Below are 13,250 nucleotides of genomic sequence, written 5' to 3' on the forward strand. Positions count from 1 at the left end.
TGGGTAAGTCACAGAGAAAAAAGAACCTACATGGGCTTCTGTTGACACAATAACATATGACGATAAACCTTAAGTACCAAAAAATGCAAAAGAGGCTAATATGACTCTAATTCAGCTATTTAATTAAGATCCAGATGAAACTCTTTAGTGTTTTGTTACTCCAGTCTGTGGTAGATTTTACACTGATCCTTTTGTAGATAATCTCTAAGGCTGGACAGAGTCATCACACCCTAAATTAGACATTCATATTCAAGGAAAGGTTCATTTAACCCTTTTCACATGAAATGGATGAATAACATGTGGGATGCGGAAATGGGAGATCCAAAATGGTCGCAGTGTGTATACCATTATGGGATTAGAGTCACCAGTGAAACCTGTTACAGTGCTGTATTCTAAGCAGAATCTAATTTAAACTTCAAAACTCAGATGAGGCTGATGAAGAGCAGATAGCTCAGACAGACGCTTTTCCATCTATGATCATGGGTGACACTGTTGTGACTAAGCCGCCGTGCTTGACTGATTTTCTGGCACTTTGTGAGAAAGCACCAAACCCTGGGGAGAACCCTGTTATTGTGTCTTGTTCCAAGAAGACTGCTCAGTGTTATTAGAAGGATTATCTTTTATTTATTACAAAAGGCGCTCCCTGAGATTACTGAGGTAGAATTAGAAGCAGAAGTCCACCTTCCTAAATCAGAAAGAATTACCACTCAACAACCGCATCTGCTTTTGCATGGGCTGATGAGGGTTACTTATATAATTTCTGGAGAATATTGCCAGAGTTTGGGCCTAAAATGAACTAGAGCTGGAAAGATTAATCGATTAGTTGTCAACTTTTAAATTAATCGGCAACTATTTTGATATTCGATTAGTCGGTTTGAGTTATTTTTTAAGACAAAAAGTAAAAGAATTCTGTGATTCCAGCTTCTTAAATGTGAATATTTTCTAGTTTCTTCTCTCCTCTGTGACAGTAAACTGAATATCTTTGAGTTGTGGACAAAACGAGACATTTGAGGACGTCATCTTGGGCTTTTGGGAAACACTGATCCACATTTTTCACAATTTTCTGACATTTTAGAGACCAAACAACTAATCGATTAATCGAGAAAATATTAAACAGATTAAATCGACTATGAAAATAATCGTTAGTTGCAGCCCTAAAATGAACAATTATAAAAAGGACAAGAGTTCAACAAAAATCAGGAGAGTCTAAAACTTGGCTTGAAGTTGTGTGTAAATGCCTGTTGACTGAAGCTCTGTCATACATGTTTAGCGAGTCTTTGACCCATCTCCAGCCACATGTGAGCTGGAACATTTGGCTCCATGTGTGTGCCCTTTGACCCCTGTCAGCGATCTCACCGATTTGGGTGAGTCTCTTTTCCTCAAGTAGCTTCCTGTCAGGCAGCGGGCTTTGTGGATGCATGCAGATAAGTGTGTAATCCTATATGCAATAAGAAAAGGGCTCGTTTAACATAACCCTGAACTAAGTAAACATGATCCAAGAACGGAAGGTTTTAGTTTAGTTATTCTTGTCAGGATAAAAGAGGGCAACTGGTGTTAACCTGTTAAATTCCATTCTGTGAAAACTCTGACCCAGGCCTTCCACATCTGACTTGAATTAGTATCATAAATTCTTACACCGTTTACCTTCCTGAGGAATTATCTGCACAAACCTACCTTGAATGAATCCTCCTTTCCTCTGGTGCCCCTTCTTAATCTATCTACTCTCACGTTATCAAAGTGAATGGAGCGATTGCTAGAAAATGTGTATATTCTTTTGTGTCCCATTAAACCTTGAGAACATTGTTTAACTGCACTGTGTTTGGTGTCATTTTGTTCTCTGAGCGCTCGTAACTGATTTCAGAGTCAAGTCACAGAGGTCAAGCCGGTCGATTATAAGATACGAACCACACAAAACGATCGGGAGCGGATTGTTCCATAAGACACATTGTTCTGAACTTTGTGACACGTGTACATAATATAATATAGCACCTAGGCTTAGTCTACGTTTTTTTTTTTATCTGACTGCGACATTTTGTATTCAGTTATCACTCACATTAAAATGTTAGCGGGATTAAAAGGGAGATTATTTAACTTTTGAGAGAAGAGATAACACTTTTCTTCTTATGAGTGGAAAGCTACATTCATAAGATATTAAAATGCACCTTTGCTTAATTCAATACACTCAGGGGGGTTAAGAAACTTCAGGTAAATATTGCTGAAAACAAACGTTACCGAGTCCATTCTCTGACTTTAAAACATATCTGCACTTGTGCTACCGTTAGAGTAGCTCAGCATTTCAGCCTTAAAGCCAAACAGTAGTTTTGCATTTAACATCTTCCAATAATTATTTTTAGCCGCTGTTTACAAAAACGTTAGAGAATCTCGCTTTAAGAAAAACAGAATGAGGTGATGTGGGGAAGATTTTGTCTTTTGCTATAATGTTACACACTGGATAGATTGTATGTGCAGTGACTTCATTCATTTGGATGAGGTTGTGTGGATTAGAGCGGACCTTTTGTCTGAGGAGGGCAGAGACTTGGGTGGCTCTATCCTGATGTCAGGGTCCCACTCTCCGGGCGGCAGCACTATGACCTCATCCAGGAACTCGTCGATACCGGCAAGCAGGTCCTGCCTGTCCTTCGCTTTATAGGCAATATCATGGAACACCTGGCAGCAAACAAACATAGCCAACCTATTAGAAATCAGCCAAACAACAACACATTCAAAAAGGTGTGTGTGTGTGTGTGTGTGTGTGTGTGTGTGTGTGTGTGTAGGGAGCTTTTCTGGCACACTTTCAGAGTCTCTAGTCAATTTAGACTAGCACTCTCCTTCTCTCCCTGTTTTACATTGGTTCGCTGTTCTATTATTTTCAGTCACATAATTAAAGCTGTTATTTCCTTTCTTTATGTACCTTTTCTCTTACTTGTCTGTTTTCGATTTCATTTTGAGATTACTATCAGCTATTTACTTATCTAAGTATTTACATTATGTTCTCTAGACCAGTGGTTCTCAAAGTTATTTCAATAATGTACCCCCTTTGAATTGTTTTTTAAGCCAAGTACTAAGGAGGATGTATTTATTCATAATTCAAATTGAGAGTCCAAAGAGAAAACGAAGCAAGATCAAATTAAAAATAGTATTATTTTACTACGCTACTAGGAAAAATCATGCCATAATTAAATGTGAAATGTAAAAGCTTAAATGGAAATACTTAAATTAAAATCTCAACTAGAAAAAAAAGAAATCACTTTATTTTAGCCTTTCCCCTTTATAATTTTCAATTTGACATTTTATCTTTTGAATTTTAGGTTTTATATTTGACATTGACTTTTTAAGATTCACCTTTCACATTTCGATTTAACATTAAGCTTTTCATTTAGAAGTGACAGATGTCAATTTAAATGAGGAGGCGTGGCCCAACGGCTGGTGGGGGGGTGTCTGAAACCACTTCCAGCTGACAGCGGCTGCTGTGAGTATTACTGGCCGACCAGTAAGCAAGCGATCCCGGCCACCGCAAGCTGGCTGTCACCTAAGACTGGAGCTTCCAAGTCCGACAACATATCAGAGCAAATGTGCAATTGGCCATCAATTTTTGTAAAACTGCCCATATTCAAACTGTACACAGTTAATTTCTCGCATAAAACAGTCTCAGAAATGAATTTAGTGGTGAAATAGATGATAATAATAATAATCAATTCTAGAATGTAGATCAGGAGTTTGCCGTAGTAGCAGCAGGAGGAGCAACAACAACAGGAGCATGATTATGCCAACATTAAATTCAAAAGATAAAATGTCAAATTGAAAATTATAAAAGGGAAAGGCTAAAATAAAATGATTTCTTTTTTTCTATTTGAGATTTTAATTTAAGTATTTCCATCTAAGCTTTTACTTTTCACATTTAATTATGGCATGATTTTTCCTAGTAAAATAATACTATTTTCAATTTGATCTCGCTTCGTTTTCTCTTTGGACTTTCAATTTGAATTATGAATAAATACATCCTCCATAAAGTACCCCCTGACCAGCGCAAATCAATACAGGTACAATACAACTCTGTTTCAAATGTTTAGAATCCATCACTGAGATCATTCATTGTTATAGTATAATTATTTTCAGAATAATGCATGACATATTTTTAAATTAGCATTTGTCAAAAAATTCACATAGCCCCTGCAGTACTCCAATGTACTCCCATTTGAGAAACACTGCTCTAGACTGTGTGTGTGTGTGTGTGTGTGTGTGTGTGTGTGTGTGTGTGTGTGTGTGTGTGTGTGTGTGTGTGTGTGTGTGTGTGTGTGTGTGTGTTCAAGTACCGGCTGTTAGATGAGGTTTGGGGGAGGGATTAGGGAATGGACTGTATTTTTTTTTCTTCCATAGTATCTTCTCTGTCATAGGTAGACGCTGTACAAATTTGTGTATTTGTTCAACAAAATAACAAGATAAAAATATTTGAAGAAAAAAAAAGAAAAAGAAATCAGCCAATCACTAATCCAAGATGTCCTTAAATTATTAATGCAGGGCTTGAGTAGAAAAACAACAAAATGTGCAATTCAATGAGCCAAATATTCGCTTTTATGATTACCGGCACAGAGTGCAGTATGGCATTGGAATAGTCAACTATTGCAACCTCACTAATATAATATTAACAACCAATCACTTTCTAAACTTTTCCACAACGTACACAAAGATTGAGTCATTAGTTGTGTGCACGCCGGGGCCACAGGAACATGCAGACAGAGTGCTAAAGGGCTGCTGATTCAAAAACATCTGATAAGCAGGTGACGCCGCTCATCACAGAAGAGCTGAGAGGGTAAAGTTTAACTAGAGGAAATCCTGGAAAAACACTTCCCATCCTGCAGTGTTGACATACAAGATATACTGGGAAGAGCGCTGAGGCCTGTGGGAATTTGTGGGTAAGGTGCTCTCAGAGTTAAGAACATCATGAGCGGTCTGTTAACATTCCTGACAACACAGAGGGGTTAAGTCAGGAGATACACACCAGGGACACAAAGGAGACAAAGCTAACAATATATTTGAAAAACCTGTATTGTATGGTTTGTTTGACTTATTGTATTGCATTTATTCTGCCGACAACAAAACTAATTTTGTCTCCCACAACTTCAAAACACAGCTTAACTATTAAGCTATAAGTTGTTCACTGCCAACAGGACTGGTCAGGCAAACTGCTGTGATGATTAATACAGCAATATCCAGAGAGCTGAGACATTTGGCACGAGGACAAGTACTGTAGGAGGTGTAATCCTATTTCTCTAGTGCCACCGTGAGGTTTGTGGTTTTGAGTGAAGTGTCTCGAAAACTATTGGATAGTAGTTGATGGCTAGCCATGAAATTTGGTGACATTCATGTTCCCTACAAGGTTGAATTGTGATTATTATTCCTTAACTTTTACATCTAGCCAAAGTTCCATGCACCTGCAAAGTAATGACATACAGCCTCCGCTGTACTTTGCGTTTAGCACTAATAAGCAAATGTTAGCATGCTAGCACGCTAAACTAAGATGGTTAATATGGTAAACATTTTATATATATATATATATAGATACCTGCTAAAACTTGCTAGCATTGTCATTGTGAGCGTGCTGATGTTAGCATTTAGCTCAAAAAGTGTGTTCCATTTGTACTCGGGAGTCGGATTTTCCGAGGTCAAAGTCGGAAACACGGCCCCTGACCTCGGATTTCCGAGCTTGGAACTCAGGCAACCACAGAGTACCCCGAGCTAAAAATCCAACATGGCTGCTCCGTGCAGCAACAGTTGTGATAGCAGTGGTAACATACAGTTATAAGCACTTGTGTGGTATTTGTGTCTCACTAAATCAGTGGTACACACACTGCTGTCCATCTTCTATCTGTGGACAGGTTACGCTGTTTGTATTCACAAAAAAACAGCATAATGCGTTGTTATAAACTGGCATTGCTAACAATGGCTAACCTGGCTAGAGCTAATGAAAACAATGAAAATCCGACGTGTAAATGGAACGCATTCAACTCGGGTGTGATGTCATTCCCAGCTTCGGCTTCCGAGTTCCGAGGTAAATGGAACATACTAAGCATGGCGGCAGACTCGTCGTCTTGTTCTTACTATAATGCAGTTTATAAGTAATTCATTTACTGCCTTTAGACCGAGTGGAGAGATAAGAATCGGTATCCTACATTCCCAGGCTAGAAACTCAAAATGCTATTATCTCAGGTTCACAACCAATCAGGGTTTAATTAGTCCAATCAGAGCTTAAAGAGGATCTATTTAGTGTTCTGGGTCAGTCCTCGTGCTTTACTGATCGAAGAAAAATGTTCAATAATTTTGCTTCAATAAACTAAATAAATCACTCAATATTTGAAACACTTGGCACCCAAGGGAATTCCTTAATACAAGTAGACAACCTCACATTAAAACCAGACAAATCTCCCTGCACAGTTTTAAGAGTGAATGTTAATTAGTAAAGTACCTCATCTGACATCAGGGTGGCAATGGCTCTTCCAATTTCATGATAGGACTTTGCTTTACCTTTGGGACCCAGCAGGACAAAGAGAAATCTGAGTAAGGATAGAAAATTAGAAGTTAGGGCACATTTTGCAAGGTCAGAATTTGAAGTGGCAGATTTTTATTGACGTTATGACAATCACTGGAAGTGATGGTAATTATTTTTAGTGATGTTAGTGATGCGGCTCTACCTTGTGGGCACAGGGACCTCGGTCAGAGCCCCAAGCATGACGGCCTGCTGCAGACGAACAAACGCCACAAAGGGAGTTTCCAGGAAATCCACCTCTCCAACCAGCACGTTTGATGCCTCTGCATCACGGGGCAATTTTTTCATGAACTTATTCTTCAGCTGTTAGGACAGAGAGAGCAGAGCAGGGAAAGAAAAGACAAAGTCAGCAAATTAAAATGTCAGGCCGCATTGTAACAATGAATACAAGTTATTTGTTACAAGATATAAGAGGAAGAGGAAGAAAAAAACACACACACACACACACACACACACACACACACACACACACGAAAGAGAGATGTGACATTTTAAATGAATGTGGTAATTAAAATGTGGTTGTATCAAGGCAGACACTGACACGGTGTTGTTACTGGTACAGGTAGTGACCACCCTTTCCTAGAATTATGTGCAGCTTGACTTTATACCACACAATAAACACTTTACTACAGCCTATGAAATTGCATCTCTACACTGCCATGCAGAATACACAATGTGATGGCTGGGTATCGTTCAAAGATTTTCAAAACTGGTACAGATACTAAAAACTGTGACTTCGATACCGGTTCCTAAACAAATACTTCTTTTTTTTTCGATACCAATTTATAAAACAAAAAGAAAATTACAACATTACACGTTAGGGCACAAATCTTTTTATTTATTTTTCAGCTCCCACAACGTGAGCCCCGTCTCTGTGCTTAACGTAGATTTCACCTGCCTGCCTCTAGTAGGCCTATGAGTAACGCTAAACAGCCAATCACAGACATTATTAGATCATGGTAGAAGTATGCTGCATGCTTATTGGCTTACTGACGCGGATGAGATTTACTCCTTAGGTAATTAATGACGAGGCATTTAGGAGGCAATTCGGTCGGTGCCTAGAAAGTATTGATTTTGGTTCCCAGCCCTACACAAAGTACACACAAGTTTTGGGTGAAATAACTTAGTTGCAGGGAAATTATTAACTAAGGCCTTGGTGTTATGTCAAATTTGGACAAATCTACACTTTCATTAACTGTTGCTGGAGAGCAATTCCAGCTGTTACAGTTTAACTCTGTGAGCCTTCATCCGTGTACGGTGTATCTGTAGAACACACAGCCAAATTACTGTTAGCTACTCGCTCATGACAGAGAGAGAAACTGCATGTGTGGATAATAGAAACTCACAGGACAAAGACAGTGAGGTTTTGTTGCACCGAACAGTGAGAAACCCACGGGGATGTGAATGGATGCAGTATCTATTATTAGGTTGCATAATAGTTGCAAATCTCTATGCAACAATACAACTAGACACAAACAGATTACCTGATCCTTCTCTGGTTTGTCAGAGAAGTCACTCAGGCTGTTGGAGGTGAGGTTTCTGTGGGCTGTAGTCGGGCTACCTGTGGAGAGGTAAGACACTGGATCAAAAAGGTGGCCGTGTGAGACTGGAGAGCTTTAAATGAGACATTTTTGGCAGGGGAGGGAGACGAGAGTGCAAGAAAAGAAAGGCACCAGAAAAGTACATGAAGAGAGCTAGAAAACTAATTGTGGCAAGGCTTAAGCTTTAGGACTAATGCCAGATGGTCATTCCCTTCAGGCGCTCCAGAGAGAGGTAAATTGGGATACATGGGCTTCCTCGCTCTGCTGCTTCTGCGTGTCAACAGAAACATGCTTAGGCAACTGTTGGCAAATGAGTGAGAATTTATACCTCGGCCCATTTACTGACTGTTAAGGAACAGAGTCTACGACTTTAGCTCTCCGTTGCCAATTAAATATTTAGTTAAGTAGACTGGGAGTTCATAAGTGAAGCTTGATTTGTGTGTCTCTACACTGACTTGCTAGAGTTTGAAGCGCTGAATTAACATCCAGACTTTAACGTAATGGACTAAAAATAGTTCAACTGGGAATCTCCATGCTGCTAGTTCTACATGGTAGTATGTTCCAACTGCGCTGCTGTCAGTAGGAGTGCTGTGGCCTCACTTACAGAGGTATCCCATGCTGGCGCTCCTCATGACCTCGCATGGTTTCTCTGGGTCTTGTGGGTTTAAACAAGCCTCAGGGTGCTGCTCAGGGGGGGTGCGCACTATAACACCCCAGACGCAGGAGGGTCAGAGACAGCATAGACCCAAACAGAAGGAAAAAGACAAGGAAAACAAAGTTGGAAAGGAGGAGCAGAGAAAAGACATGACGTTAAATGATTAGGAAAAGTCAAATCTACAACAGGAGTTAGTGTTAGGATTCCACATCAGAAATGGGAAATAAGAAAGAATAAAAGTGGAATTGTTTGGGTTAAGAGGGATAAAAAAAAAAGAGGAGGTTTCGCATTACCATTCTCCTGGTTGGTAAAGAGCCTACTTGCACTGGAAACACTCTTGCCAATGTCAGCAAGGGAGCGCAAGTTGGACTTCTTGGTCTGGTGACGATGCTTCCGTAGCAGCGTGTACATGACCTTCTCCTTCATGTCCGCCTTCAATTGACCAATCTCAATCTGGCTGTCAGTGATCATCTCTGTTAATTAAAAGGGATGAGATTGAGGGTCAACACTGAGTCACCCTTCAAGTTCTTCAAAACCTTCGACAGTGTGCCGGTATTTAGGGCTGTAATCTCCCAGTCGACTAGTCGATTTATTGGTCGATACGTTCTGGCTCGACCAAAATTCTGATTGGTCGATTTTTTGCCGTGTTAATTTCTTTCTTTTTTTTTTGAATTTATTTTTATAATTTTTTGCCGTGTTAATTTCATCAGGTGGAAAGCACTAACTGCTAACGGGGGGTGTTTTCAGAGCACCCCTGTTTCACATGTAACAGTCTGTCTTCAGAACACCCCCCTTGTTTTCACTTTTTGGATCAGCCCAACCCACTGGAGACAGAATGAAGAAAGTACTAGAAGGCCTTGGTCTGGTGGTTTGCTGAATATTTATTTAATCGTGAGCGTTTCATTTATAGTCAGTCCTCCTCTACCATGTCAAAGACATCGGCAGTGTGGCAGCATTTTACAAAAATAGATAATGGTAAAAAAGTCGAATGCAAAGTTTGCAAGCAACAGTTTGCATATCACAGCTCAACTACAAACATGGCATATCACCTAAAAACGGTAAGCTAACTTGTCTGCGTTAGGTTGCCCCGTCTGTTTCTATGTTCAGCCTCGCTCTGTGCAAGGACATGCACAGAGCTGCTGAAATGACAGTGTCTGTCAGTTATTATAACATATGACAAAAACAATTGTCTTATTGTATATTATTGTATAGTATTATGTTGCATATTCCTCAACAGGTCTTGTGCTGATATCACTAGTTGACATAGTACTATTTTCGGAAATCATAGGCTATGATATTGAGCAGGTGCACGTGATGCAACGCTGTCAGAGCTGACAGACAGACAGACTCGAGTGTGTCATTTCAGTGCAAAATAATTAGGTTAAAAAACGATTTAATATACTGAAAATAGCCTACTAGTTTTTTATGTTTATTTATAATTCATTTAGGCGGACAAGGCTACCAAGTACTGCGCAGCTAATTAATCTAACGCTTTTTTCTTCTTCTTTTTCTTTTCGCCCCCCCCCACCGCAGTCGATTTTTTGTCGAAATTTCAGGACTTCACTCGACCAAGATTTTCTTTGGTTGATTACAGCCCTACCGGTATTCTGGACAAGCCCACTTACCGACAACCTGCGGCAGCGTGGAGGCCTCCAGGTCCAGCATGATGGTGCCCTTCTCGATGCACCCTTTCAGTTCCATCAAGCTGTGCAAGGACAGCGTGGCCACGTGAGGCTTGCTCCAGCGCTCGCCACCCTTCTCTACCTTCTCCTCAAACTTGATCCATCTGGACAGGGGGGAGGACAAAAAGACACAGCAGTAGGGTTGAGATGTACTTAGTAGGGCTGCGCAATTAATCGCAATTTTATCAAAATCGCAATATGGACTAGTGCAATATCCAAATTGCAGGCGGGGCGCAATATTTGTTAAAAGGCAAAATATGTGTCAAACCATTCTGAATGAAGTATTGTGGTGCTGCAGAGACGTCCCGGCCTACAAATCCCATCCTACAGACTAAAGAAAACATCTTTGTTTGGCACAGATCCACACTATAATCATTTTATTTTAATATTTTTCAATGAAAATGAGAATAATGATACCAAAATCATCATTCCCTCCAATATCGTAAGTCACACCGCAATTTCAGTCAAAAATAATCGCAATTAGATATTTTCCTCATATCGTGCAGCCCTAGTACTTAAGAGTACTAGGCTTGTACAATTACTGCTGTGTTCATCATTGCTAGTTAACTTGGTTCTAGTTCTGGTAAGTTGTTCCTAAAAAAAAAAGGCCCAGACCAAAAAAAATGACTATACACAAACAGGCTCCTGAAAGTAAAAAGAAATAAAATACGGGCTACAAAACAAAAGGAGACAAGATGGGTTCTCTTTTCTTTACAAAACAACCCTGCAGTGTTTTGAACTGGTCACAGTTCACGAGGCAAGAATAGGGGATGCAGTGCAGCGTAGAAATAAAAAAATAAATCACTAGACTTGAGAAAATACACGGCATGCTGGACTGGCGACAAGTCTTTTGTACCACTTGATGTGAGAAAACGAGACTTTTTCACTACCATGGACGAGCTTAGCCTTTAAGGTAAGACCCGGGACAAGGCTTCTTTTTAATAATAATGCCTCACATGTCACCCTTACAAAAGAGCCATTCTCCTGAGGCCTGAGGATGGGGTTTCCTCTGGGGATAGAGTATCCCTCTGGCTTTGGTCCACACGCCTGTGACCAGCCGTCTTCACTAGGAAAGGAGCCTGTCCACAGAGACACTGTCCACCTCAAGGACTTCATTTATCTTCCCTTTCATGCAACCCCTGCTTTCCCAAAACTATTACATGAATGGGCCTTTGCCCTACTTGCTAGCCAATATGTGGCACAACTGTGTATCCCTCAGACCCAGATGTGCCTTTCACTGACTTACTTTCAATGGGATTACAGCTTCCTCTATCACAAAGAAAGAAAAAAAAAAAAAAAAGAGAAGACAAACATGTCACATGTTGGACTTTACAGAACTAGGTAAAAGCCACTTTGGACATTAACATAGGGAACCATTAAACGGTGTAATGATATCCATTGCATCATGTGCTCCAGAGCCAACTGTAACATTAGGTCTTGTTCTGGCCATGTGGAAGTTTCTGCCTTTTCCTGGTCTTACAGAGGCAGGTACTACAGATCTCAATCAGATAAGAGCAGACTGGGAGTTCACCAGAGTTCGGCCCATTTCCCTACACACACAAAGCACGGTTGTTCATAAGCGATTGTGTTCCGCTGACTGCACCGGGATTGTGAAGTAAGACATTTTTGACTACACTGCCAATGGCTCTTAAGGTAAAAAGGAGTGGGGGTGGGTTTGACAGATCGCATGTCTGGCTTAAAAAAAGCCATTTGGCTCGGTCAGGGGCTCACCTGGCTGTCTCCGTCCACTCCATCTCCTGGCCGTCCACAGCCAGGAGCTCGTCCAGCTCGGTGAAGAGCTGAGGGGGTGGGGGGCCATCGTCCTCCTCTCCCAGGATAAACCTGATCCTCTCAGCTGGAGAAACTGCAGGGAGAACAAGGGCAAGTTAGGGACCAGCAAATCAATCCTGCTTGACTTTATTTGATGCCCAAGAAAACAGCCGACAAACACAGGGCTCCAGACTAACTTTTTTCACTAGGAGCACAGTGGCCCCCAACTGAAAATTTTAGGGGCGCAACCAGAAAATTTAGGGACACACACCGTAAATCAACATGTTAACCAAATATTCAGATTTCTACTAATTTCCACTGTATTACTAATAAATACTTTGATAATAGATGCAGAAGTTACAGTGTGCTGTTTCAAATTCAGTGTCACTTTTGAAGATGCAACATAGAAGGTTAACCGACAGCACCATCATTGTCATGAAAATAATATGTATATATATATATATATATATATATATACCGCGAACGCTTTCATTATGATTAATATCATATCGCAGCAAACGCTGTCTGCGTGAAGTTTTGAAAAACTGTAACCACACTTGAAACCACTTTATCGGCATTTCCGTGACTCACTGTGACTTCAACAGAACTGCAGAGCCGACGTAGTTTGCACCGTCCGCAGCTGTGCATGTGTGTGCGAGTGTGTGAGTTTGTGTCAGAGCTCCGCTCTCTGTCAGTTTTCAGAGAGGACAGATAAGCTTGAGCTTACGCGCTCTCACGTACCGAAATTTCGACGTTTAACGTGTAAAAAAAGGGGGCAAATTTACTGGTCGCACATGTGCGACTGGATGTAAAATTCAGTCGCACACTCTCAAATTTTGGTCGCAAAATGCGTCGCAGTCTGGAGCCCTGCGTTACTTATACTAGGAGTATATGCGACTGCTGACTGACGTACGCTCTGAATGCACAATGTGCATGAACTTACCTTAGGTAAGAAATAGGCCACGCGCATTGTTGTACGAGATATAGTCTGGCTTTACGCTGCTATATTTTCATAATATTGGGGTTTCATTTCCTCTGCAAATAAGTCAAATACAGAG

The 13,250-nt window shown here is 40.6% G+C and overlaps 1 protein-coding gene across 3 annotated transcripts in view; it reads right to left on the reverse strand.

The window, feature by feature from the left end:
* Window positions 1-13,250, reverse strand: part of LOC144531561 (electrogenic sodium bicarbonate cotransporter 1-like) — a 42,021-nt gene that overhangs the window by 15,269 nt on the left and 13,502 nt on the right. For all 3 annotated transcript variants that reach the window (XM_078271782.1, XM_078271780.1, XM_078271781.1), the window contains 7 exons: window positions 12,154-12,286; window positions 10,366-10,526; window positions 9,034-9,213; window positions 8,029-8,105; window positions 6,690-6,847; window positions 6,464-6,551; window positions 2,513-2,667 (listed from right to left, as the gene is read on the reverse strand). In XM_078271782.1, coding sequence (XP_078127908.1) covers window positions 2,513-2,667; window positions 6,464-6,551; window positions 6,690-6,847; window positions 8,029-8,105; window positions 9,034-9,213; window positions 10,366-10,526; window positions 12,154-12,286 — 952 coding nt within the window. The remainder of the gene's footprint in view (window positions 1-2,512; window positions 2,668-6,463; window positions 6,552-6,689; window positions 6,848-8,028; window positions 8,106-9,033; window positions 9,214-10,365; window positions 10,527-12,153; window positions 12,287-13,250) is intronic.

This window comes from Sander vitreus, chromosome 16 (assembly GCF_031162955.1).
Source record: "Sander vitreus isolate 19-12246 chromosome 16, sanVit1, whole genome shotgun sequence".
Lineage (NCBI taxonomy): Eukaryota > Metazoa > Chordata > Actinopteri > Perciformes > Percidae > Sander > Sander vitreus.